We start from the raw sequence: 27,476 nt of genomic DNA, 5'->3' as shown, positions 1-27,476 counted from the left end.
TGGAATGTGAATTTAGGCACTTTTTCTCTGAGCAGGATCAATATGTCTGCAGCTGAGTGATGTCTCTGAAGTTAAATATTAATGTTTAATGAAGCTTCAGAATCAGTCACTTCACTTTTTTTTTAAACTTCAGTTTGTTTCTAATAAAAAACAAGTTTGACAGATATTTATTTCAAATCACTTATCAGTGATGGTTCACGAGTCAAAAATAAGATGAGCTGTAAGCTTGATTTGTGATCAGCTTTTTTTTTAAAAGGCACTGACCTGTCAAACCCTTCTTTTTTTTTTCTGAGAGGAATATATCATTTTTGGTTAACTTTGTCTGGGATAACATTCTTGACTCTTAAGTGGGGTAAGAAAAATCTCAAAAAAAAAAAAAAGACAGTGAGAGAGGAGAGAGGGAGAAGTAAATCCATGCATCAGTAGATAATAATATCCAGGAACTAAGATTCTTGCCAAGAGACTTGAGAATTCCCTCATTCAAGAATAGGAATCTGAGCACTCTGTTCCTCATGTAGGACAACCATGTTGATAAATACTACCTGGTGGGAAGAGGATTTTCTCTTTTTATTTTTAAACATATTCAAAAGAATTCTTGTTCTTTGCATGCAGTACAGAACAGGAAGTACTTTGAAGTCGTGGATATTTTTGTAGGACATGAAAATTATTGCCTTACTGCATATATTTATTTAAAAAAAAAAGAACAAAAGGTATTCAAGTTGTTTAAGAGATCAGATGAAGTTGTGAGTTTTGTAAATTTTGGGTGATTCTTGCTACTTAGTAAAAATTTAGGAAGAAAGGCTTGAACTATGGGTTTGCTGTTTAATTTAGTAGTTAACTGTGCCTCAATATATCCATCTGAAAATACTATTGCTTTGAAGAGCCTCTTGAATAGTGGGTTTACCCAGTGAAGAAGTCATTCCACATGGTTTGAAGGACATGAAAGAGTTTATAGAAAACACATAGGTCTAGTCCAGAATTTCTGAACCTAAATGAGGATTACCGTAACTCTGCGTGTCCATTAATGTTGCTATCTGTGGAGAGTGTGAACTTGAAAGGTAGAAGGCAGATAAAGAAATTCTCACCTCTGCATCAGGCCACAGGGATCAATATACCAGAACATATATATGTTTTCAGGCTAAGAAATAGATTAAATAACAGACACTAAAGGCGCTGATTGACTGAGGACAACTTTTAAGTCACCTTGGAAAAAATGATATTTTAAGCACATCAAGTTATTAAAATTATTTTCCTTGCCTGTATTACCCACATTCACAGTATTGTTCTACAGTCTCAAACTCTGGAATGCAGAATACCTAGGAATATTTTCACTTTTCCAGACAGAAGAAGGAGTTAGCCCTGGGAATTGTGTTTACTTGTATTAAAGAGATACTCACAACAGTGTGAGGTTGGTAGACATAAAAGGAATCCAACAATGGAATATGGATATTTCCTCCTGTTTAGAGATCTTAGAGTTGTGCTGTCTTACAAAGTATTAACTCTTACTGGCCAGAGATATTGGTAAATTTCTCTTTAAAATAAGTGTATCACACAGTTCTGGTATATATTTGTTTTACTGTTGCTTAGAGGTTTTATGTATTCCTGGATGATGGGACAGAGTGCACTCTCAGCAAAATGGGAGGAATGGGTGACAAAGTAGAGAGTAGGGATGGTCTTTCAGGAGGCCTTGACAAGCTGGAGAAAGTCATGGAGTACAGCAAAGGCAAATGCAATGTCTGGGTCTAGAAGTGGAATAACCTCTGGTTAATAACTGGTGCTGCAGTGCAGAACCAGGTGCTGATTGAGTATGAAAAAGCTTTGCAGCAGTGGCCCTGTTAGCCCAGGTGGACAATAAGCTGAGCATGAGTTGGCAAGGGCCAACTTCACAGGTCTTGGAATTTAGCTAGCACATCTGTGAGGGTGATCCTTCACAGCTATTTAGTATCTGTGAGGCCACATCTGGAATACTGTGACAAATTTTGGGCTCTCTGCTGTACAAAAAGGCATGGATTTACTGGACTGAGGCCAGGGCAGGGCCGGAAGGTGACTGGGGGTGGGTGAAATCTGCATCCATTGAGATGTTCAAAACACAACTGGAGGTCCTGACAACTTGCTCTATTGGACCTGCTTCCAACAGGACATTGGATTACTTGTTTTCCAGAGGATCCTTCTAGCTTCTTGATTATGATACATCAGATATGTGTCTAATTTATTATTTTCAGTAACATTTTCTTTGTTAAATTATTTTTTGAATCTCACAAGTTATGGGAAAATTAAACTGGGCAAAAATTTTATAATAACTTCATACTTCAGTTGAAGAATGATGTATCTGCATATATTAACAACATGGGTTGTGGTTCTTACCAAAGTCTGCAGTGAGAATGATTTCCCATAGAGAATAGAAGTTGTTGTTGGAAGAAAAAACTGAAAGGAAGTCTATGGATCAAATACAGTACTTTTCCCACTCCTGAATTTTGATTCAGTGCTAGATCTGATGGGTCAACATCCCAGACATTTTCTGTAAAGCAGAAACATGAGTTCATAATGTTTCCACTCTGTAATTATTGAAAAGTTGAAATTAATGCTGTATATTTTAAAGAAAATTGATAATTTAATAAAAGAGCAGAAGAAACATAGTGAAGAGAATGCAACTGCTGTTCCACTGACAGCAGATGAGTGTGTTTAGCAGATTAAGCCCATACACATATGGATATGTATGTGTGTGTGTCAGTAAGAAAAGGAGCATTGATTTTGACAAGTTGAAGGGAACAAATATTATAGAGTTATATGAAAATGTCAAATGTATTTTAAATCTGTGACAGCCCATAATCTGTGTTAAAAACTGAAGTAGGAATTAATTTTGAAAAGCAAAATATCAAAACGTTGCAAGTGACTACAAAAGCTGGAACTTTCCCATGAATATTTATTATTAGTACTAAAAAAATTAATTATCATTCTTGTTTTTCATATGACATGCACTCACCTGTCAGAGATAGTAAAGAGGACACTTCCTAATAGAAACAAAAGTAGTAATAATCAATGTCACTTCTATGAATTAAGTATACAAATGATAAATTTAACAGAACAGCTGCACTATTTGGATGTATGGTTTGAACACACTTCAGAAGGTTTTCGACCACTACAAAACACTTTCTATTCTACAGTTTGCATAAGTCTACCAGTATTTCAGGGTAGACCAAAAGGGAGGAGAGAAGCCATCTTATTAGGATTCTTGACATTATTTTATTGTATCCATCCCTTGGATTTTGAAAACTGAGCCTTTTTCTAGTACTCCACTTTACAAAGTTTCACTTTTGATAATATCTTTTTAAATTAAGTTTTCATAAACTATTCAAAATTGGTTTACAGTAGCATAGTTTATTTTATTTCTCTGTTAATGGCTATATTTTATAGAGACATAATTAAATATCACAACAAACTGTGAAGTGCTGGATAACATTTATGAAAATATAAAATTGCAATGTCAGTGCATGTTGGGGTTTTTTTGTGAGGGTTTAAAGATATTATTTTTTTAACACAAGTGCCTTTAATGCCTTAGCATGTGAAATATTCTAAAATTAGGTGCTATATTTACTGTCTAAGCAAAAACATTTACAGCTACTGAAGGCACGAATATTATTGAAATAAAAGAAAAACGAAAGCCTTCCTGAACCAATAGGTATAAAACCCAATATAGGTATGCTACTCAATAATAATCAGTACACTATATATGTGAATTTCTTTCTTTTCTAGCACCACTAACAGATAAACCACCAAAGCTTTTACATCCCTTGGAGAGTAAGCTAACAATTCAGGAGACCCAATTAGGTAAGTAGCAAACGTAATCTCTGTTCAAATTGTATGAAGGTATTTGATGTGTTAATGTGTTATGGTAATCTGATGGCATGTTGGCATTAATAATTTCATTGAAAAGACATTAAACATACTTTGTTTCCATGCAGAGATGCATCATAGAGTATCTAGAAGATTGTTGTTCCCCAAAAACATCTTAGTATTTAATATTGAACATTAATTTCTTGAATATTATTGATACTGGGTTTTAGTTTTTCTGAAAGTCAATAGTTATAAGTGAATCTGAACTTTTCTTTGTAGCTTCCCCTTTTCTGTATATATATATATATGCATATATACTTACTGTGGGGTTCAGTGAGATTTTGTGATTGTGAAAGCCTTGTGAAAGTCTTGTGAAAGCAAGACTTCTTTGCTTTCGTGGATGCCTACAGAATTGCAAAGATATTCTGTAATTATAAAGGTTGTGTTGGTCAAATCATCCAGCAAACAGTTATTTTACCATAATAGCATCTGATTATTCTAAATGTAAGAATATTTACGTATAGACCAATCAAGAGAAATTGATGCATGAAAAAAGTTTTGTTTCACTTTTTCTAGAATAGTGGATGGTGGGTATGTTTGGTCACTTTAGTGTCCCACTGCTGTAGAGGCAATTAAGGCTCCAAAACTAAGCACGTAAGTTACTACAGTTTGCAGGATTTCTTGGATTGACACAGACAGCAACTTGTAAGAAATAAACAGTCCTCAGTAGGTTACTTTGGAATTATGCTTTGATGTCAGAATAGTAGCCTATTGATAGATGTTCTAGCATGTTAGTTACAGAAGAAAATGGATACAAATGTGGTGGCTGTCTAAATCTCATAGGAAAAAAAATAGAGAAAATAAAACTCAGTACATCCTGCAGCACACCATCAGAAAAAGCAGAAGGTTCGAAAATTAATTCTGACAGTTGTTGGCAGAGCATTTTATGGTGATTGCCAGCTTGTGGTTAATAGTGGCCAGAGAATAACTCATCTTTTCTTTGAAATTAATAAACTATTACTTTAAATCATTCATGCTATTCAGGTAATATTCTGAAGTGCTGATATACGGTTTTTTCAAAAACAATCATACAGAAAAGGAGAAATGTAACGTTTCCTTCTAGAGCTACTTTCTGTTCTTCTGAAGATATTGGTTCTGATATGATGACTCAGAAATCTTTTCCTGTATGACAGTCCTATATGATTTTATGTTATTGTTTGTATGCAAGACTAGAGAAGAGAAAGCAAAATGATCTACACATTTGTTTCTAAACTAGTGTTGCTTACTGGAATATTTTTGTTGAAAATAAAAACCCCAAAAGGCAGAACTTTTCTGGGCTTTGATGTTGTCTTGCTAAACTTACTGTGTAGTGAGACTACTTCAAGAAAAGTGTAATTAGTAATGGTTAGCCAGAGGCTTCTTGTCTATGACTTTTAGAATGAATCTCAGTTTTGATTTCTCATAGTTCTGAAAAACCAGATTAAACAATTTGAAAAGAGCTAGGTTTTAAAAAGATCCTATTCAGAAAACTAAATACCTGTTGATGAATGTGAAAGAGTTAACTTGAAAATGTCACTCTCAGACACAGATGGGAAAATCTGACCATAAATGAACGTGAATCTACAGTACTTAGCCTTATGTCAAGAAGTTACAAGAATATATTAATTTGTTGTTTAAAAGACTGTGAAATAGCCTGTGAGTACTGGAGCAAGTACAAAAAATTGATAGTTCCCTGATACAGAAATTGTGTTGTTCCACTCTCTAGATTTAATGCCTTGGTCCTTCTGGATAACCTTTGAAAGGTCTATGTTTCCCTGAGGAAAGCCAGTTCTGGGGGCCAGTTCATACCTCGCAAAAAATGCAGAATATTTTATCATCAGAATAATGCCGAAATTCACTGACATGAAACTTGGGTGCCTACCTGAGTCTTGGGGTGACCACATGTTGCAGACTGGTCTAGACACTGCCACAAAATATCTTAGTCCTCTAGAATATGTTTGGGATGGTGTGTTTGTCCCTTATTTGGAAAACAAACATTTTGGTGGAAGCTGGAGAAGTGGAAAAGGTGGCAATCCCATTCCAAAAGTAAAGAGAGAGCAAGGGACAGGGAACTTGAGGTAGTCTAGGATTTCATTAGCAGGTCACCAGCCGGTGTGGTGGAGAGCTGGGGCAATCCCTACTCTTCACCCACATTTCTGTCCTTCTCACCTTGCAGTCCTCTGTCCTGAGTCAGAAATGAAGCAGGTTGCCCGTGTCAGGGTATGCTCTGGGAGGTGCACACCTAATTTGCAGGCATGTGTGTGCAGCTGCAGGTGCACATAGTGTACTAAAAAGTCAGTACTGATGGCTTACCTCCAAATCTTCCCCTTTGGAGTGGTGCTGGGCACACTGTTGAGGAAGGCATCAGTAAGTCCCGTGGGTTTTCTGCTGAACAAGCTACTGGAGTTCAGTACTTAAACAGGGCACCTCCATTTAGTGTCTAAATCAACGTGGGAAGACTCCAGACATATCTTTTTCATTTGGCTCCAGCACTGCTGAGTGATAGAGATACGTGACATTTATCATTGGGATATATTGGCTTCTTCTGTATACCAGCAATTGAAATTAATATCATGGGACCACAGACCTGTTATTTTGCATGGCTTCCATAAAACAGCATCACACTAAGAAAGGAATTTCTCTAAGGAGTGACTGAGAGAGTGTTATGGCATCAGCTTGCTGCAGTCTGAGTTGATAAGACAAAAGGAAAGAAAGGAGAGCTGGAGAATCTGCACACCTCAATCCAATGAACCTCCCATCATGCTCGAGTTGTCCACAGTTAGTTGTGGAAGAGGTACTATGCTACTCAACTGATATCTGAGAGAGTGTTAAACAGGGCTGCACTGAAATGAGCAACTTTAGAGAGTCACAAGTATCTTGAGATCTCATCAGAAATATCTGTTTATTACATTGAATAGTAACTAGAAATGCATAAGATAGAAGCACAGGATAAAAATTGAAGGAGAAGTTAATTTCTCAAAGGCTTTTCATATAAAATCCCTATGGGACAGCCAAAGAATTAAGCAGAGAAACATAGATGAGGAAAGAGGGATTAGTTTCCAATTTATCCTGTTCTACACTTAATGTTTTTTGTTATTTCACTTCCAATTTTGTAATCATTTACTTAATCCTGTTGCAGGGGTAAAAACACTCCTTTTTAAGCTTTTCTGCTGTTAAAGGGTTTTTAGGCAGTGGTGGTGACCTCAGTATAAATTTCTTCTCTGGAAACAACCACTCCAGATAAAATATTATGTTAAATACAGTCTTCGAAAGATTGCATCCTGCAAAGCTTGGAGATGTAAGAAGATGAAGAGTGTTTCCCACTCATCTCTGAGCCACCCTGTAGTCTGGTAGCAGCATATTTCAGGGAGGGGAGAAAAGCTGACAATCAGTGGGAGGACAAAGGAGGCAATGCAGGGTAATGAAGAACATAATGACCTAAGGAACTGAATCCCACAATATTCTTCCTCTTACCTTCTACAGGCTAGCAAAATCAGACAAACCAATCCCTGCTAACATAAACCCTCCTTGTAATAATAATAAAAGCACAAACCTTTTCATTCAGATTTATTTCATCATGGTCGGGCTTCACGAACAAAGATTAGGGAAAGGTCTCTACCCATGTTTGTCACAAGTGCGCTGGTGGCTGAAAAGGTCAATATGAGGCAGGTATGTCCGATTGTAAAAGGCGCAGCAGAAAAACTCCTTAGATGGTGTATTCTGCAAGACACGGTTCTTTCTGCATTGCCTTTTCTCCTCGAGAATGATCCCGTGTGTGTTCTCAAAGGCATCCGCAGCGTTATAGATGGTGTGTCTCCAGGCCTCCCGATTGGAGGCCAGAGTAGACCAGTTATGGTGATCAATATGGCCAAGGCTGAAATGTTGTTTCAGGGAGTCCTTGTATCTTCTCTTTGGGGTTCCTCTCATGTGGCAGCCGGTGACAAGTTCACCATAAAGCAGGATCTTAGGGAGGCGGTGGTTGGTCCTTCATCCTGGAGACGTGCCCTGCCCATCGCAGCTGTGTTCTCATCAACATGGCCTCAATACTTGTGACTGCTGCTTGTTCTAGAACAGGTGTACTGGTTTTGTTTCTTACATACAAAAAATTCTAAAACTTCAGGCAACTGTATTTTTAAATCTACATTCATGCCGATCTTATATATTTATGATATAAATATACGATATTCATGATATATAAATTTATATAAAAAAAAGTTATGGTTGTGGGTTTTTTTGTAATTTCTGAGTCTTTTTAAATTTACCCGTCATTCAGATGAATCTGTTTTTGCTTCCAGAACTGTCCCATATCTGTCCCTCTCAAGGTAACAAAGAATACTTGAGACAATTTGATTTTAGTATCCAGTTGGTTCGTCTCATGTTACTAAAGAAGACAGATATGATTCCATAACCAACAGTAATGGATCTGAATTAAAAAATTACAAAACATGAAACAATTACTTTAAACACCTCACAAGGTAGTTAGACATTGTTCTCCCCAATTTTTTTCAATGTGTTTCCTGGTTCTGCACAAGGCTGTAATTTTACGTGCCAAAATTCACCTAGAATAATAAAGCTATTGTTGAATTATTTTTAGCTAGCCTTGAAGTTAGAGAAGGGGGGGAAAAAAAAAAGGAATAAAAAATTTCCAATACTTTATGAATGGACCTAAAAGCAAAGTTTGTACAGGAACCTAAACATTTTCTCTGTCATCTGAATAAAGTGAATTTTCCTGAATATCATCCAACACAAAAGTATTATTCTTGTGACCAAATATGCAGTGAATGTCTCTCCTTTTTTATCTAGGGCATTATTTTGATAAATTTAAACTATTACATTGTGAATTGGGGATTTCTTCTTTATCCCCCTTTCCTGAATATATTCAAGAAAAAAATTGATTAAACTATTTTTAATAAACTATTTTTAAAGTAATAATACAAAGAAGCTCCCCATCAGGGATGGAAGAATGCTGCTTCATTTATAGTACTGTCTAGTCATAAAAATCTTCCACACAAATTTACCTCGTTAAAGATAAAAACACTCCTTAACTAGCTTAATCAGTAGATGTATAAATAAATTAACTAAAATGATATTGAATAACTAGCAATCAGTGACTCCTTTCAGGATGGAAAGGGAAATGAAAGAATGGAGAAAATTACAGATTTTATCTCTACATATTTCCTATAAATGTTATATTCACTCTGTAACAGGAACATGGGTTTTTTCATTATATAAGGAATTTTAAATTTATCCAATTACACCATCGTCTTTTAAACCAATTTTAACTTTTTTTTGATCATGTGATTCAATTGGACACTTTGATATATTCTGTTATTAGATTAACATAGTATGGGCAAGAGTTTCATATGGGAATTAACAAAACTGTAGATTAATAATTTACTTCAAACCTCTCATCTGGGTTTTTTTTACCTGAGAGCTGGGATTTTCCTTTCAGAAAACAATTGGGGAGTTTGAAAAAAAAAAAATTAAAAAAGACAATGCATTTGTTTAAACTTTACCTCACTTATCAATGCTTTTTCTTGGAGACATATCTGATTTATTGGTGGAATAGTAAAACTTGTTTGTTCATGCCAAATTATAATCCACTGAGAAATGTCTGCTCTAGAGATTAGTATATACCATACTTTTCTGAGGTACTTTCAGTGTTAAGCATCTAAATAGGATTTAATGCAATAAAAAGTGTGTGTTTAGTCTGTCTGCAACTATGCACATTTCATTCTTTACGTACAGATTAGATATATGAGAATTTTCTATTTCAGATTGTTTGTACAATACAACCAGTTTATTTTGATAATATGAAAGAAGACTATGGAACCTGAAAAGATTTTTCATATCGGTTGGATAATCATCCAAAAGTTTGGTTTCGTACTTAAGACTTTATTGAACAACCAAAACCCATATGTCTTTTACTAGCAGAGTAAAATATGATCAGATACAGCAAAACTTTTAAAAGAATACTCTGTGGGAGGCAGTAGGGTATAACTTATTATAACCAAGATCATAATAACTACGGAATACCACATACCAAGAAATGCAATTTAGGCATGTACTGTTGATATGGTTTGAAGCTGGCTCCCTGCCAAGTCCCCAAACCTTACCACAGGAGTTTCCCGCCCCCCCCCCCCCACCCAAAACCTCAGGGAGAAGAGGGAGAAAAACAAAACAACTAAGAAAACCCAAAACGAGAGAGAGACAGCTAAAGCGATATATATAAATATATTTACACTTATATTACAATTATATACAATTAAAATATATGCAATTTCACTAGGGAAAGTGAAGGGAGAAGGGGGAAGGGAAAGGGAACAAAACTAAAATAAAATATATATATATCCCAATCAGTAACCCGAGATCTAGTAACTAAAGAGTTAGCAAAGAAATATCCCACCACTCTCCTTGGGACAACTGAGAGTCCCTCCGGGACGATCACTGGCAACCTCCGCCTCCCAAGGTCGACAAGGCCTTACCAGGCCTCGCTCCCCAACATGGCAGACTCAACAGCAGGGAACCTGCACCTCCAAGCTGCTGGAAGGAAAGAGAGTGAAGACCTCTCCTCCTTTCTTCTTATAGTCTGGTTTACATAAAAATCGTAGGGAATACTGGGTAAATCTAGACCCTTGGTTACAAACTGGTCACCAAGGAAGGCCTAGCCCAAACCACCTCAACTGTACATTATTTCATGTAAAATTATAGTCCTAAAAATCCCTGTAATTTTGTAAATTTGAAGCATCAGGATTCACATTGTTCTGTCATCATTTGTTACCAGACTTTTTCTTCAAGCTATACTTTGTGCTTCCAACTTGTATATAGGGGATTCATTGTGTCCAATGCTGAAAGACACACGAGTGTTTCATTGCATTAGAAAAAAATAATCACATAACAGTGTTATGCAAACACACTAAAATGTTAAGTAGCAAATGTCAAACTCAAAATTTAATACTGTGACTTAAAATGAATAACTATTTTAAATTAATGAACTCCTCCAGAATATCTTGCTCTAGAGATATGGATCTCTTGTGAGCAGCAATGGTATTCACATATAAAGCTGATCTCAAGAATAATGTATTGGTGGAATGAAAAACACTAGTAGAATATTTACTCACAGGAATTAACCTGCTTTCCAGTTCTAGAATAAATGTTTTCCAGCCTTATTGGTGTAGTCAGTACATGCTCATGCAATCCAAATGAGGAGTAGTTTTACATGAAGCTGCACTGAACATTGTTTTTTCTTAGATATAATGTACATTTGTATTAAGATTTAGTGCTGCACACAGGTTTCATTATGACAAATCCATCTAAATCTACATGCATTCTTAGCAGCAATAATTATCAGGGATTTGACAGCTTGTCGTGTCAGTAGGAAATGGAAAGATATTTGAAGGAACTCTAAAGGTCTCAAAGGCTTAAATGCTTTTGATAAACTCTTAGTTTAGAATATCATAGTAGTATGAATATTTTGAAGCAATCAGTCGAACAGGATTTTTTTTATATTTGTTAACACGTGTAACAATGAGACTTCAAATTGTGCAGTTGAAGTGCTATCATGTCTGTTTACATAAGATATTATAGATGAACACACATCATCCTAAGATAGTCAACACATATTTGTCATAAATGTCCAATTTACTAGCTATTTAATTTTATATATTTAATATCTGAGGAACTTGTAAATAAAAAAAATACAGAAATTCAATTTGATGCTGCATAGCATAATTGATGTTAAAAAAAATATCTCAACAATAGTTTAATTATGGCATATATTGTAAACCTTCATATAGCATTTTGGTAGTAATGAATGCATGATGAAGAACTATAGGTCCATGAACTCCTTGGTTTTGGATTAGGCTCGAGGATATTAGGATACACATGGTTATTAGTCTAAATTTCATATTTGACAGCAAATTACCAGCAATGTGTTCAACATTCCCATGTCAACCATAACTGGTGCCCTATATCCATCTTAGAATGCTTTGGACAGTTATAAGCAAAAAATAACACAGTAGTATTTTCCACAATCTGTCCTCTTTTAATTTCTTATTCTTTTGCCTGACGTAAAATTCTGACAATGGACTGCTTAGGTACTTTTGCTATTTTCCAAACGAGAAAGTAAAATATCACTTGAAGCAAGAGATTTATTCAGCACTTAGGTTTCATGCCTATCTGGAAGTGTATGCAAATAAAAGACCAAATACAAAGAAACAAGTGTTAAACACTTTTTTCACTGAACTCACAGGTAACTCTTGAGAACCATGGAGGTACAAAGTTAAAGAGAAAAGGCATTCAGCTCAGTAAACCCCAAATTTAACTTTATACCTCAGGATATAGTTATTTGCAAGGCCCATCTTGAGCATCTACCCAGAACCCTGCAGTAAATGGCACCTTCTAGTTTATCATTTCATTTCATCTGCTTAAAGTATCCTTTAAATAGTTATGAATAATAGTATAATAATAGTGTATTACTAACATACCCATCTCACTCCAATAACTAATATTTGTAGAAAAGGAAATATTAAAAAAAAATGTTATACTCACCATTAAATAAAACATATCAAGTGACTATTCATATTCACTTCAGAAATAAGTGAAGCACATGCTTCAGTTAACCACATTAGGCTTATTTAGAAAAAATTATAACAATCATTGCAAAATTACTTCTCTGTACACTAATGTAATTAATAGATTGGAGATTTTTGGATGTAGGGTCATATGTTTTATTTCTTTCACACCTTTCAAAGCAATTAATTGGAAGTAATAAATGCTTGTAATTTTTAATCATTCATTCACAGTCTGATCTTTCATGAGATATCTAAGAGCATGCACGGTACATTTCTGCTCATTAAAAATCATAGGAGGACTAGCTTCTTGGTGCTGATTTTAAAATATGTTTAGAGATTGATACTAAAGATGCTCATAGGTTTGTTATAGTTTGAGTATTATAGAGAATTTTTGTGCCTTTCTAATGTGTGGTTTTAATCTCCCACCAGTCATTCTTAAACAGAGCATTCATCCCATTTAAGTCAAAATTCAAGGATTTCTTTTTGGAAGACTTTTTCAACTTTTAATAAAGAAATTCAATACTTGCATAAATAAAGACTATTTAAAAATAGAGGAGACAATATTTTTTTTCCTTTGTCAAGTGGTAATTAACAACAGATATTTTATCACAGATACAGTATCTAAAGTGCCATTTACAGTCTTCTAATGTTTTGGAAAGGTCAGGCACTTAAAAAAGCTTATAAATGCAAATATTTTCTGTCATGCAAGTACTCCAATCAGTGAGATTATTCTTCTTTGCAAAAACAAACAAAAGTTACATTTAGGAAGATAAAATCCAAGACAAAATAAATTGGAATTGCTATTAGGGAATGAATGATCTTTAGTTTTTTTTCCAGGGTGTTGTTCAGAATAATTTATTTACTATAGTGGACACATATGCTGATGAATACAGCAATAATAATTCAAACCAGTTTAAAGCAAAAACTAAAATGAGGACTAAAATGGTATTGTACTAGTTACTAGAGGGACACATACAAAGCATAACTCAGTGTTTTCAAAAGACTTTTTTTGAAGCACTGATACCTGTTACGACTCACTGCCTGTTTTAGTTTTATGGATCTGGCATCCTTTTTCAGAGTTGTTTTATTTTGGGAGTTCCATAAGGTAGAAAATGGAGTATAGTTTCCAGGGCAGTCTGAGCCAGCAGTTCAAGAAAGAAGTGAATATATAGGCTCTTGCTTTTACAGAGGAAAGAGTTCTGGGGAAGAGGAAAATTTTGCTACTGTTTCCTGCAGTCTCTGGATGTGCAAACCCCTTGATCTTGTTTTTTTCTGTTTAAAATGCTTCTAAGTCACCACGAAAGAGGAATTTACCAAAAAAACCCCAAATATCAAACCCAACCAAATGAAAACATAAAAACCCATTTAGAGTAAGATGGACAAAACCCATTAAGATGCCAACTTCTGTTGCTGTCAATACCTTTGTGTTCCTGCTATTTATATATTATGAGGAGTGTTCACTTTTTTGAGCTTGAAACTTCTGGCTCAAATATGTTCTTGAATTAGTCAGTGGAGCCTCTCAAGAGGATACACAGTTCCACGTGGCAGCTGGGTTAGCTACTAATGGTGTGATGTTTCATTGGTGTGATTGTTTTAAAGAGTTGTAAATCTATGCTGCTCTGACATCTGCCTCCTGTCACATTCCTCTTATTCCATCCAACTTCAGCACTCTTCTTACAGGGCTGAAGTGGAATTCAAAGGAAAGACAACCAATTTAAGCTGGATTTCTTGCTGTGCTGATGGTAACATGGGTGTAACAAGCCCTGATGCCAAGATACGGTGAGAGTGGGAGGTACAGCCAGGGAGAAAAGTTGAGAGAAGGTGTTAGGCTCAAACTGATAATGAAACATCACTCTAAGTCAGGACTTGGTCACAATAGGTTCCCGAAAAGGTCAATATAGATCAAGAGGGACCTGTGTGACGTAAATCACGTCACATCAGAATGGAACTACTTTTCAGCTACCTGCATCTTCCCGTCAAAGTGGCTTTTGTCTGGACTTTGGCAAACTGACAACTTGCTCCATTCACTGTGTAGGATTTTAGATGTTTTGTTTAGACATCTGGGATAACATACCTGAAGTGGGAGTTTGTGAATGTCTTCCTTCATGATACCTATACACAGCAGGTGAATAAATACCAGGCTTCCAAAATATTTGAAATATAGCTTTCAGAAATGTTTCACATTGAACCATTTAACAACAAGTATTTTATAAGAGAAATGTAAAAGCTATGGTATATCTTAGAAAGTTATAGCCCAGGTCTTCTAATATGTTTGTATTTTTGAATGCTAAATTCATTGAAATGCAACTCCATTAACTGCAATTGATGTTAATGATTCACCATGGCCACGACAAGGAATTATTCCATCATTATTTTGATGTTATTTAAACCTATATATTAATCACACTGCTAATTAATTGGTTGTCTTGTATCAAGTTACAAAAACTTGAGAGCAAGGAAGATGTTTAACTGTGAAAAAAGAAAAAAGTGTGTTACTCATATCAATTCTTTAATTAGATGTTTAGTTAATTTTGTTTATCTGTTGTACTTGCTTTGTCTCCTTTGTACTCATTAATATGAATAAGAAGCCTACTGGATGATGGTTCTTGTTTTTCAGCAGAAATGTACATAATAAATTAGTGATACTGAGGAAAACAGCAAATATTTTTTGACAGTCATATTTATGCAGCTTAGCAAAATTCAAAGACAATTTCAATTTAGACAGATAATATTTTCTTTGGTAAATTTTCCGTCTTTTAATAGTGTCATGTCAGAAGACCTTTTTTCATACCTTTTTTAGTTGTTCCTCTTAATGACATAAAAATAATAAACTCAGGATTGTTTCTGCATTTGAAATGGTGCTTTGTTATGCAAAAAAATGTACTGACTTTAATACAACTTTCACAAGTAATGTTATTGACTCTGTGTACAATACATTGAAAAGATATTGTTTGACTAATGTCAGGATTGAGAGATATCTTATTTTTACTTTGGTCTGACTTTATGTTATAGGCAATCATCAATTAAAATGGTTCAAATTATTAATTTTAAAAGCAAATCACTTTTGTTTTGAAATTATTTCCTTTTTTCTTTTCACTGGAAACTATAGTTTCCTGCAAAGAATAGTGAGCTGTTGTGTCCACATTGCCCATACCAAACTACCAAAGCCCCACCCCCTCTGCATTCAGCAGGTGTTTGCATACATCCTATTTCTCAACTCCATTTTTCTTAAGCTTTTTATGTAATTAAAAGTAGAGCTCCAGCCTGAAGTAAGTTAAAAGAGAAGACTGTAGCAAGAGAAGTTGTTATCTTTCAGAGCTTGACCATCCCCTCCTTTGAGCTTTGCTTGTCATTTAGAAATGTCATCTTTATTATGGCAAGATGGTGTCACTGATTGCTCTATCACCCACCACTCTGCAGTATTCCTGCCCCGTCTCCTCCTTTACTTTGTGGCAATCTGTTAGCAAGTGTGGGTGTGGACCAACTCTGCTGAGCTGTCATAATATCCCAAGGCATGAAATGTAATTCATGAGTTTTTCTGTCCTAAATTCAGTGTGATTCGTTCAGAAATAGCCTAATGGATGAAGGGATCCAAAGTGTTGGACTACCAGTAGCAATTTACAAACAACCCACAGATGAAAAGGAGGACTTCACTAGTTAGAGATGTCTGAAGAGGGAGAGTGGTGCATGTATAATTGCTGGTTACTTTCAAGTCACTTAATTGGGGTCTCAAGTGTGACAGGTTTGTAGATGGGCTGAGCCTCAGTACTTGATCCCTGGCGGCATTTCCTTAAACATCTATTTAGTGCATTCTAAATGTAAGGTAAAGCATTGGTGAAGTTTAAGACTGTGAGGTTTTCTTTGCTTTTCAAAAGTCTGATAGTACATATTATCACTTACTATGCCACAGAAGATATTTTGAAATTCCTTGAACTCTGATAACACATTTGTGATTTAAAGAACAATATTGAATCCCTACTAAATTATCTGTCTAATATTTATTTTGTCTATTTGGTAGGTAACAGCTCCTTCACAGTTAGTGATGATCAGTTTATTTATTTATGATTAGTAATTGACCTATCCCAAATGCATTATCTTTCATACAGATAAATATGTGTACATATATTTACCTTGTTTGTGAATATACAACATGATTAAATTTTTGGTGTTATTTTAAAATTAATTACAAAATCCAACATAGACAATAATCTCAAAAGTATTACCAGTTGTTTTTGCAGCTCATATTTTGCTGCACTGAAATATATTCATGTAGGTTAAAAGATAAAAATATTAAAATCTGAACAAAATGAAAACTAATTTTTATATAATTTTACAGTTTAAACTAGAGGAAATATAAGACTAGACAGTCTAAATAATTAAAAGCCAATGTGATACGTATCTTCAGTTTCATTCCCCAGTAAATTCTATGTTCTGTATAGAATAATTTTTGTTCTTTTTATGAAGGTTATATAAGGATACATTTTTTTAGAACCACTTGTCTACCTTTAAATGTAGGTTTTTAAAGGGGAAATATTGGATTATGTCATCTACATGTAGCCTATGTATATTACAGGCATAAGTAAGAAAAGATTACTGTAACTGTAGATTTTACAGGCTGTGCAGAATAACAATAAAAAAAACAAGTAGATTTTCTTATGCAGAGATGAAAACCCACATCCTACATCATTACCCTCCTGGTGGTAAGCCGTAAAAGTGCTTTAAGAAACAAGAAATAATTGGGTTTTATCTATTGTCTGTTTTCTAATATATAAGAAAAAAATATAAATAAAATATTGCTAAATTTGGTGTTTAATATTGGCATTTAGACTGGGGAAGGACAATAAAAGGACAGTTTTTTCCAATAGGTTTCATTCTGCCCTATGCGCCTGTACTACTCAGTTCTGCCTATTTAAAATGTTGATTCTAAAGAATATTTATTTTGCTCTAAGCAAATATTGAAGAAGGAAAAAATAAAAAGAATCAGTCAATCATTAGTAAAGTTCAAGACTTGCAAAGGTCTGTGCTACCTCTATAAAACATAAGACAATAACAGAAATAGATGACTGGAGGGATAATCTCCAAAGTGTAGATAAAGGAAATAGTTCATGTTACATCAATGTTAGGATTTTTTTCTAGTAATGACTAATACTGGGAAAAAGTGTCTCTGTCAGAATCTATATATTAATTTTGATTTAAGTAGAAAGTATTACTAAGAATGTTTAAATTATATAAGTTTCTCTTAAAATTTCAATTTAACTAACTAACTGCTTGGAATAGTAAGTTAAAAATACTGTGAGATAGAAGTCTGGTATATGTAAGTAATGATAAAACTAATTTCAGAAACACAGCATTGAATGGAATAATGAGTTTCTCCTGTTCCAAACTTTTTCTGATTCTCTGTAGTCAATCATATTCAGTTGTTATTGCAATTCAAATCCTTGCCAGTTGCATAAGATAAACAGGGATTCAAGATTTTGCATCTCTCTGTAGATGTCATTGATTCTGAAGCCTGAGGACAATTAAAACCATTCTATATTGGAAAAACAATAAAATTTATTCTTTAAAAAGCACTCTCATTATTTTATTCTAACTACATGTAAAATGTACCTTCTATTCTTGCCAGAATTCACTCTCTAGAGGGTTGTGCACTTTTCTCTTCAGTAATTTCCCTGCCTGCTGGAGATAGAGACTTTTACATGCAATACTGTTGCCGTATATATCCTTCATATAAAGGCCGTAGCCATCAAATTTTGCCCTGATACCAATTCTACTTCTTACATTTCTCTTCAAAAATAGTTATCTTTCTCTATTTGGAAAGTCCCTATCCACTCTTATCATAAATGTTTGTCTCTTGTGATGAATAATGATGATTTTCTAGCCTGGGTTCTGCCTTCTTTTACTGTTATTATTTCCTGAGAATTATCTTAAGGTAACTGCACTGGATTATCTAGAACTCAGACACTATGCCTTTTGCAGAGCTGTAATACCTGCCAGCAATGGACTGTTCTCTAGTTCTCTATCTGAGAGGCATTTAAAAGAATTCAGTTTCCAATTATTCTTTGGCTATACTGCCTGCAGAGCAGGGACAGACACTTCTTGTATCAGTAAAGCAAGAAAGATTTGTGTTAAAGAGCATTTTCTGGAACAGCAAAAGCTTCATAAGTGGTAATTTTTGTAATGAAAGGGACCTCCTCTCCTGCTGAAGTTTCACCCAAATACCCTGAGAATAGAAGAGACTTTCTCCTTTCCCCATATCCTCCACATAAGTGACAGTCTTTGAAAGTCATTATGTCAGAAAGCTCTTCATCTTCCCACATCCTTACCTTTACTAGGCAGAGGATCCTCTAACACTCACTCAGATACTTGTGCATTTCACACATGGCAGATATAGCTAAGGTAGGTATCATCCTCCTTATTGCTGAAATATATTTGTTGTTAATGGGCAGGCAGGACAAACTATGACCAAAATTATTAAAATTTGCTTGATTCACAGTCTCCACATGATTTTCTATATGTTTGTTTGTCACAGAAACTGCAAAGTTTTTGAGGAAAGACTTCTCTTCTACTATGTATGGACTGTCTAGAGCCATGCCCAACTAGTGATACCTAGTCATGATAGCTGTGGAAAGAGATTTAGATTACAGTTATTGCTCCTTAGTCCCTCTTTCTTCAGTGCACTGAACTCTCCATGAAACGCATAAAGTTCTGAACCCCATAAAGGACATTGTCTTCCTCCTTCTTTCCTTACTTCTATCTTACCAGCCAAGAAGAGAAAGAGAGGCAAAGAAGATCAAAACTTATTCCTCATGGTAAAAATATCCCTAAAAATTAAACTGGATAAATAAAAAATTCTACACAATCTATTCAGTGTCCTTACTAGAAGATATTTTGCAGCTGTCAGGCACCCCACAGGACTCTGCAGAGATGGAAGCCACCAGTGATCCTTTGTAGTGTTCATCTCATTGACATTTTTTGATACTGAAAACTCTCTCATGGTGTAATCTCAGGATGAGTCCCTGCATTAACATCCAAAAATATGCTGCTTAGCATAGTTTTCATTTTGTATTTCAGTAGCTTTGCAAGAAATCAGACCATGTGTTTGGGTGCATCCACCACCTACCCACACTGCCAATTTTAATGGGAAATAAAATGTAGAGAAAATCTTTTGCATGCAAATGTGCAGTAAACACTATGTGTAGTGATTACAGATTTCAAGGCAGTACTCTTCTCCTCACTGATCCCAAATGGTCCTTATTTGCAGGCAGAAGCCTACTGATGTTTCAGCAACACAGAGAACACTATCTTAGTTCTGGAAGGGATTGAACTGATAAGAAATGCTAAAATGAATAGTACTGTGTTGACTGCACCTGCTTGCCCTTTGTTGGACCACCTTGTGTCAGCAAAATAGTTTCTGTGGCTTAATGAGCTATGCATGCACAAGCTTGTGGGACATCACACATAGACTTCCTCATTAGCAGTTTATATAGCTATGGAAATAACCATTGAGTAGAAATGTTTAATGAAATATGAAAGAGCTTTTTACGTGCTCCCAGCACCTTCTGCTGTGTTCCATATTCATGGCAGATTTTTCCCCTGAGTGCTTCTTGAATTCCTCATCTCTGTTATCAGATGTTGATTTTTAATGATAGATGTGATACTTAGAAATCTTCCAATATGCCATGTCTTGTGTCTTGGTCAAATTTCAATTAACAATCTAAACTTTAGAAATAACCTCAGAGGTATTTGAGGTGTCCTTCAAAGACCTCTAGCCAAACAACTGGCTCTGAGAAAGCAGAAAAGATATGTGTGGCAATTAGTACAAGAAATAAGAAGTAGATCGGAAGACTAAGTATAATGGGCATGAATTGAGAGCCTCCAGCAAAACAAAAGAAACCAAGCCAGTTCAAAACCAGAAGTTCAGACATCAGAGGGTGAGAATGTGGTAAGCACACAAAATCTCTGCAAGGGTTGAAAAAAGGCAAGCAAATACTGCCAAACAGCAGAACAAGAGGAAGGAATCACAAGGTACAGCATAGCCATAGCCCATTATGGAGAATATCATTAGGACAACATGTGATTTCTCTTGTGTGACAGAGGAAAGGGAAATCCACTGACTCCCTCACTGGGGTGCTGGAGTGTGCTACAGGAAGTAGGTAAATGCAGAAAGAAAGGATGATGTGTATTGTGGGTTATGATTGCAATGACAGGGCATAACGGCGTGCAGGAAGGATCTCTCTTGTTCATGCTACCAGGATCACAATAGATATTAAGTAAGACATTTCTCGATAACATTGTTTATTAAGTTAATGTCAGCCTGCAAGGCTAATACTGATTCCTTGTGTTTGTTAAATAAAAACTTAAAGAAATGTAAATAATTTTTGTTGCAGGAAATATATTAGTCATATTAGACCATGCTTGGTATATAGTTATCCAGTTGTGTTTTTGTTGAATAAAAGCAGATTACAATAAGTATCAGAAAATAGGAGGCATGTATATGAAAGCAAGATCTTCTATTTCTTGGCTGGGGGGAAAGAAAAAAAAAGACATAATATGAAGAGAAAAGATGGTCAGCAAGTGCTGTCTTTTGAGAATGATTGATAGGGTACTCTTTACTCGGCCTTTGAAGCTCTAGCATTTCTATATCCATTATGGTAACTATTGTTTAAGTTTTAAGCTTAAAAGATTTTTAAACTTAAAATCTCACATAAGATTTGTGAGAATGACTGCTCGTGACTAAAATCAGCTATGGAGGATGATGTAGATCCTGTGCAGGAGAACTCTGTGCCTGCTTTGACAAAGGTATCCTTGCCTTCTAGTTACTCTGTACCTCTCTGGACTACACTGACCATAGCAAATTGCATTTGGTGGAGTATTGATCTGTGATAGTCTGTGCTGGATTATCTGTTTCTCACACTTTTTTCTATGCTTGCCAGCAAAATCTGTCCACACATCAAATCCATGCAGGCCAGGAATGCCCTGAGAGGCCAGAAGTAATTTTGAAATAACCATCAGGTAGAGAGTCTGTTCCTGACATTTCAGTATCCACCCCTGCCTCTTTACATATATTCCTTCCCCCACTGACACAAATAGTTCTTAAATAAAGAGAAATTTTGCCAGGCAATTTGTCATGTTGACAAAGCTTTGATAACCTGAGTCCTGGAACTTCCAGGAGCTAATTCTTCATTAAAGTTTTGGTTCGGCTGATTGGAACAGCTCAGAAACATATGATTTTGTTTTCCCTGGAGTAATTTGTATAAATTGAACTCATTAACTCACCAGGCAAGTCTTTTACATGGGGTCTGGTTGTAAGCCACAAGCATTCATTTTGCACTCCTCACAGAAAGGCAAAGGCTTAGGTTATTTAGAGGAAAGGAATTACTGCCACCTACCTAGATGGATGTGGGTCTGGAGCTGTGGACACTTCCACAGTGAGCCTGGTGGTCTGCTGCAGACAACTGACTTTTCGTTCCCTGCCACAATTCCACTTCCATTGTTTACGTTGAGGGTTATCCCTTGTTAGAAAGGAGAGAAAGAGCCATTGCAGAGCTACTAATGATTAATCATTTCCTTGCCCAGAGCTGTCTCTTTAGGGTTGGCTGGGAGAAGTTTCTTCAATGTTCCTGTAACAATTTATTTTGAAAAAAGGCTGAAGAAAAAGTGTCCCATAGCATAAGGTTTGGTTGCAACAATGCACCTATGAGACACAATGGCAGAGATATGTAAGAATGGAAAACACTAAGGTGCTTGTGCCTAAGTGGTTAAAAAGAATGGGGCAAGCACTGTAAAATCATCCTTTTAAAAATCAAAATACATATTTGAAAAGAGGAGGAAAGCAGACAGTCATGCTTAAGTAGTTTCCTCTTATGCCTACAGGGTTTGATAAACTGGGAAATCTTTTTCCATTGAAAGGTATAGGAGATAGTGTTGAGAATATTATATTTACTGATAACACTCTATCTTCCTGATTTAAGCATAAATGAATACATGATAACAAGTTCCTAGCCTTTACTGACATTTTCACAGCTTACAGAACTACTTTTTGCCATTTTTAATATCTGAAAATGTTTAGAAAATGATTTTATAAGAGCCACATTTCAAAGGACTCTTGCGTCTGTGTGACCCTTACAGATCCCTGTAAGGAGAGTATAAGACATGAAAGCTAAATATTTAATAACTCACCTCTTTTCCATTAATCACTGTGTTGCCAGGAAAGCACATTTGCAGAGATAAAAGACTAACATCAGAGCAGTGTAGTGCAGAAACACAATGGGAATCCTCAGTAATTTCGGTGTGGCTGCTTGTTGTAGAATGTTCTCTGACACTAAAAAGTTATTTTAAAAATGCAGCTAGAAAATAAGTTTTAATTAAATATATATAAATTCTTTTCTTTTATGGGTTCCTGTCCATGTCTGTAGGTAGAACAGCTATCAGATATTTCGTCCATATTCTGTATTTTCTATAATCTTTCATGATTTTCATAGGGTGAGGAATGAGTTCATAAAACGTGATCTAAGGACAAAAAAATAGGTGGGGAGGACATCGACTTTATTGATTCACATTATGTGAAAGATGTTGTGTTCGTCTTTAGGCAGAATAAAAATCTGAGTCAAAATGAGATAGAAAACTCACTTATCATGCTGGTTCTGGGAAAACTTGGGACATGAAGCTGTATTGCACATGCAGCATGCAAAGACATTAGAGATGCTGTGGGTATGCTGCCTCCCCATGGAAAAATAAATTACTATTCACTTTTGGCCTCTGCATTTGAAATAGTGCTTCCTCAGATGCAGTGACAAAATTCCTTCCTTACAGAAGAAAAGTTTAGGGGGTTTTCTAACTCCTATATCCTGAATTAGGGCAATATAAATTACTTTTTTACACCTGCTAGTGCAGCAAATGTAACTCTTTCATATTAGATTCTTGGTTTTAATGTTAAATAAAACCTTAGAGTCTTTCCAACTCTCCTTGCAGAGCTGCCTTTATCTGATTGTTTCTCTTGCTTAGCTCAGGTTGCAATCCATATGGGCAAACATGGCTAACCTCTTTAATGTACTGTCTCCTCAGTTCAATCACTACACACAGCATGATAACACCTGCATCTGTGCATGCTGGAGTAAGGGAGGCACTTTGTTACACCACTCCAGCTCTATCCCTGAAAGCCTACCTGCTGATATTCTCATTGAACCGCATGCCAATGTTTCTCTTATACCAGCAAATAGGTTCCATCTGCTCCATCACATCCACCTGCTTTGTAAAGGACCACACGATCTGTGTTATCTGTTAGTGTCCTGGGGGAGAGAAATCCAACACATCTATTCATAATTAACAGCTCTTGGAACTGCCTGTCATGCTAAAAGGGTCAACAAATCAGAAATTCAGCAGTTAAGACTAATTTTTATAGAGGAGATATGCTTTCAAAGTCTTAAACGATCTCATTATGTAAATTAGTAGAATCAACAATTGCATTGTGGTCCATTTTTCCTTCAAAAGTATTTAATGTTTCTAACTGTCCCCCCTTTGCATCTCTCATTATTTCTGTCAGGTAAGTAGATATTGACTTCCTTGAATAGTTTGCTCTTTATGTAAGCTGCTCAGTAACAGTGAGGGTGTGGATGCTTCCACCATATTATTCATACTGTATTTTGTCATTGTTTTGAAGAGAGTTCTTTTCCTATTTCCTCTCCTATTACTTTGCCTGTAGGGCTGCTTCTGAAGCTGGTCTTTTATTATTGGTCTTATGGTTTGTCTCAAAAAGCTGTTAAAATAGTGACAAGCAATCTATCAACAGGGTGGTAGCATGATATTTTAAATTTTAATTAGCTGAAAGACTCCAGACTTGCTCATTCCTAAAGTGAGTTTGTGATCCAATCAGCTTGAATCTCATGCTCTACCATGCAGGTCAGCCTTGTCCTGTGCCTCTTTGCTTTCCTTATATCTAGAGAAATAACCCTTTCATTCCCACCTTACCAGGAGCTGGTATCAAAGAAGCCAGATTTGTTCTTTCCCTGTTGCTTCAATAAAGCTGCCCCTCAGCAAAATCCTGGTACTGCTACACAAAGGGAGAGATTTTGGGTCCTCAGATGATTTGGGTAGAGTGCAATAACCTGAACAAGGGGCAGGAAAGGAGAGAAACTCTGTGCCATCTTAGGTTATGACAGAATTTTACCCCTGGGGCACCTTCTGCTCTTAAGGACATTAAGGATGAGACAGACATGGCCTTGGCAACAGTGCATACTCATTTCCTGACCTACTTTTGTGCAGGAAGTTCAATAATAAATAGTGTTGATATCATCAGTGATGGTGGTAGTGGGTGTTTGAGAGGGTATTTAAGTCATGAAACATCTCAGTGGGAGCAGCCTATAACTACCCTGAGTACACCTAAATTATAGACATGTGCTTGTACCTTAGTGACCATACCCTCAGACTGTCCATAAACAAATAAAAGAGGATTTTAAAATGACTGATTGGCTCCTGTGAGGCTTTTGTGGTTGTTGCACACACCAGGCTCTACCCTGTACTGGTCTGCATCAGGCCTAGGTTTGGAGGCTCTTGCATGAGGCACTGGACAGCCATGTCAGGAAGCCGGAACTTTGTGATTTACAAGCAACTCACCAAAATCCCAAAAGGCAGATCCCACATTTCTAGGTTATACTTTGTTTTTTTGGGTTTTTCAAAGCCCTAAATTCCAGCTCAGGAAAAGCTGCTTTTAAGGTGTTCCTTTTGGGAAATCCATCTAAAAGCCATGCATTTTTCAGGGCCAGGAGGCAAAAAAAGATCTACTCAGCTAACCCAGGGGAGAGACATGGTGCTCAGCTTTATCTTGTTGTGTAAGATGTACAAAGGTGCTTCTGAGGACTGTATCTTCAGTGATCCATGGTCTTTGGTCACTGAAAAGACATTGTGATTACTGGCCTGTGCAATCATGGGGTGAACAGGAAACAGTAGATGTCAGGTGATACCACTGTGATATTGTTAACAGCCAAATGGGACAAGAGTGGGCACCAAGTACAGGTAGGAACACCTCCATCTACCCGTCAGCAGGGACTGTTATGAGCTTTTCCTGTCCAGAATAACTCAAAGAAAACCAAAAACTAAATCAAAAGTTTTATCAGATTAACAAAAGAGAGAACTCTGGTTTTTTGTACATACTAATGCCCAAATTAAAAAAATATAGGTACACACTTGAAAATTCATTCCCATAAGAAGACAGCCAGGTTTCTCACTGGGCTGTTGATCATTTGGGCTCTTTTTTCTATGTTGAGGTAAAATACCTGCCCCCTGTTATGATGAGGTAAAATACCTGCCCCCTCCCCCTGCCCCCTATTAAGCAAAATAATTGTAAGGCGCTTAATTTCCTGCTTCCAGACTAATTTCCACTGTCTTCTAATTAAACTCTGATGGGATTTTTCTTTTCAGAAACTCCGTATCATCCCTGAAACCAGTACTGAGCTGTATTGTAACAGGAATCCAATTTATGAGAGCATGGTTAACTGTCCTCATGTTATTTGCCTTTTTTCGTTTATCTGTCTACTGAGATACACTGAGACATTCCATTTTCAGTGGTTTTTGGTATAAGAGGTACCTCTTTTATTTTTTTATTTTACCTCATACATTTCTTAAAGAGAGGTAAATATTTAAATTGTATTTTTATATTGCTGCTTATTGAGATGCATTATGTTTGGCAGATACATCATGTTGCTGTTGTTATTCAGACCAGTTGAGAAAAAAAAAAACTTATTTCAAAGCTTGTTCTCTGTGTTCCCATTTGCATAACTCTGTTGCGTGTCTCTTGCCTACACTGTAATAGCTTGTCTTTGAGCAACAGTACTAGCATGGCTCTTATGTGTATGTGTTAGCTTACAATTCACTTGCAATGGACTTACAGTACAGGCTGATGTTCCCACAGGTGCTAGCAAGTTGTTATTGTGAACATTCACAGAGGTAAAATGATTGTTTTTCCAAGCAAGAAACAAAATGGGGGCTAGAAGAAAATCTCATAGAACTTTTTAAATTGAATTATTATCTTATTGAGAGACAGAACAATTTCTGAAACACGCAAGTGTGTTGTGCATGTGTTCACATTGTAGCTACAGCCTTCATAATATTTATGACTGTATCTCCACTGGTAAAAGCAAACCTTTTAGTACGTACCCAAGCAAACATCGCAGGAGGATTTATGTATTCCACCTCAATATGAGTGCTGTAGGTCATAAGACTCAGCAGACGACAATCTCCTTAAGTAGCAAATCTTAAATAAAGACAACTTACAGGTCGAATTCCACTGTTCTTCACACGGTGATGTTGATTTCAATGCTCGTATTCTGGCTTCATATGAATACCCTACGCCTTTCAAGGTACAGACCTGGAAGATATAAATGAAAGTATATGTCCAAATCAGACTGGTGTTTATTCTGATCCAGAGTTATTGGAGCTGGTTAGCAAAGAAATAAGAACAATATCTGCTTGAATCTTTGTGCTGCACTGCCTCTGCATTTCAGAAAACATTAGATCAGTGAATAGGTCTAGCTGAACAACTGGGAATGATGAATAATTTTTTTTTCTCTCAACAGAACAAAAAGGACAGTGGAAAATGTTTCGATCACCCTTACTCTGTTTCATGCAAGGGAATTGGAAAGAGTTCATAAACTGAACTATTCAAGTCTGGCAAGAAGGCCAGCAAAACTGAAACAGATTTTATGAGAGTATATTTGATATACTATCGAGAAATTATTTGTTAACTCTCAGAGAGGAAGAGTAAGAATGACTTGTACTCTGGAAGTCAATGATGAAACTAGAAGAGATATACAGAGAACAAGTTTGCAACACCATTCCTTGCTTTGTTGTCCTTTCCTCAGTTCTAGGCTATATAATGTCTTAAAATCATAGAATCATTTAGATTGGAAAAGATCTTTATGATCGAGTCCAACTGTTACATCAGCACTGCCAAGTCCACCACTAAACCATGTCCCTTAGTGCCACATCTATAAGATTTTAAATACCTCCTGGGATGGTGATACAACCAGGGCAGCC

General features: G+C 36.0%; 1 protein-coding gene and 1 long non-coding RNA gene across 6 annotated transcripts in view; one reads left to right on the top strand and one right to left on the bottom strand.

Moving 5' to 3' along the window:
- Positions 1 to 27,476, top strand: part of IL1RAPL1 (interleukin 1 receptor accessory protein like 1) — a 701,789-nt gene that overhangs the window by 531,065 nt on the left and 143,248 nt on the right. For all 3 annotated transcript variants that reach the window (XM_032679220.1, XM_032679222.1, XM_032679221.1), the window contains one exon: positions 3,754 to 3,828. In XM_032679220.1, the coding sequence (XP_032535111.1) occupies positions 3,754 to 3,828 (75 nt within the window). The remainder of the gene's footprint in view (positions 1 to 3,753; positions 3,829 to 27,476) is intronic.
- Positions 25,242 to 27,300, bottom strand: LOC116782475. Of its 3 annotated transcripts, none has more exons than XR_004355242.1 (3): positions 27,273 to 27,300; positions 26,715 to 26,808; positions 25,242 to 25,333 (listed from the first exon to the last, which is right to left on the bottom strand). It is a non-coding gene; the product is annotated as an uncharacterized LOC116782475 (long non-coding RNA). The 3 variants fall into 3 exon arrangements; XR_004355244.1 differs by having other exon boundaries at positions 27,218 to 27,276; XR_004355243.1 differs by lacking the exon at positions 27,273 to 27,300 and adding an exon at positions 27,253 to 27,270.

Source organism: Chiroxiphia lanceolata, chromosome 2 (genome assembly GCF_009829145.1).
Source record: "Chiroxiphia lanceolata isolate bChiLan1 chromosome 2, bChiLan1.pri, whole genome shotgun sequence".
In the NCBI taxonomy this organism is placed as follows: domain Eukaryota; kingdom Metazoa; phylum Chordata; class Aves; order Passeriformes; family Pipridae; genus Chiroxiphia; species Chiroxiphia lanceolata.
Note: the sequence above shows the minus strand (reverse complement) of the source record. Positions and strands in the feature narration are given on the sequence as shown.